This window comes from Merops nubicus, unplaced genomic scaffold (assembly GCF_000691845.1).
Source record: "Merops nubicus isolate BGI_N331 unplaced genomic scaffold, ASM69184v1 scaffold44818, whole genome shotgun sequence".
In the NCBI taxonomy this organism is placed as follows: Eukaryota; Metazoa; Chordata; class Aves; order Coraciiformes; family Meropidae; genus Merops; species Merops nubicus.
In genome coordinates, this window is record NW_008627196.1 from 398 (window position 1) to 713 (window position 316).

At 62.7% G+C, this 316-nt stretch overlaps 1 protein-coding gene across 1 annotated transcript in view; it reads right to left on the minus strand.

The window, feature by feature from the left end:
* The window catches only part of LOC103778639 (actin, alpha skeletal muscle), a 445-nt gene extending 280 nt beyond the window's left edge, over positions 1–165 (minus strand). Inside the window, exon 1 of the mRNA XM_008946236.1 lies at positions 6–165. Within this exon, the coding sequence (XP_008944484.1) occupies positions 6–165 (160 nt within the window). The remainder of the gene's footprint in view (positions 1–5) is intronic.
* Positions 166–316: the final 151 nt, after the last annotated feature.

The following is a 316-nucleotide window of genomic DNA, read 5'->3' on the forward strand; positions in this document are numbered from 1 at the left end:
TCTGGGGGCCAGCGCCGTGATTTCCTTCTGCATGCGGTCGGCGATGCCGGGGTACATGGTGGTGCCACCAGACAGCACGTTGTTGGCGTAGAGGTCCTTGCGGATGTCGATGTCACACTTCATGATGGAGTTGTAGGTCGTCTCGTGGATGCCAGCTGACTCCATGCCTGGGGTGGAAGGAGGCTGTCAGCACCCTGACCCCCACCCGTGCTTCCTTCGGGCTCTCCAAAAGAGCTACGGGGCCACCCGTGGGTTTGTTCCCCCAGTTGGGGTGCAGAATGCTTGGGGGAGCCCCAGAACACTGCCGCGGGGCACC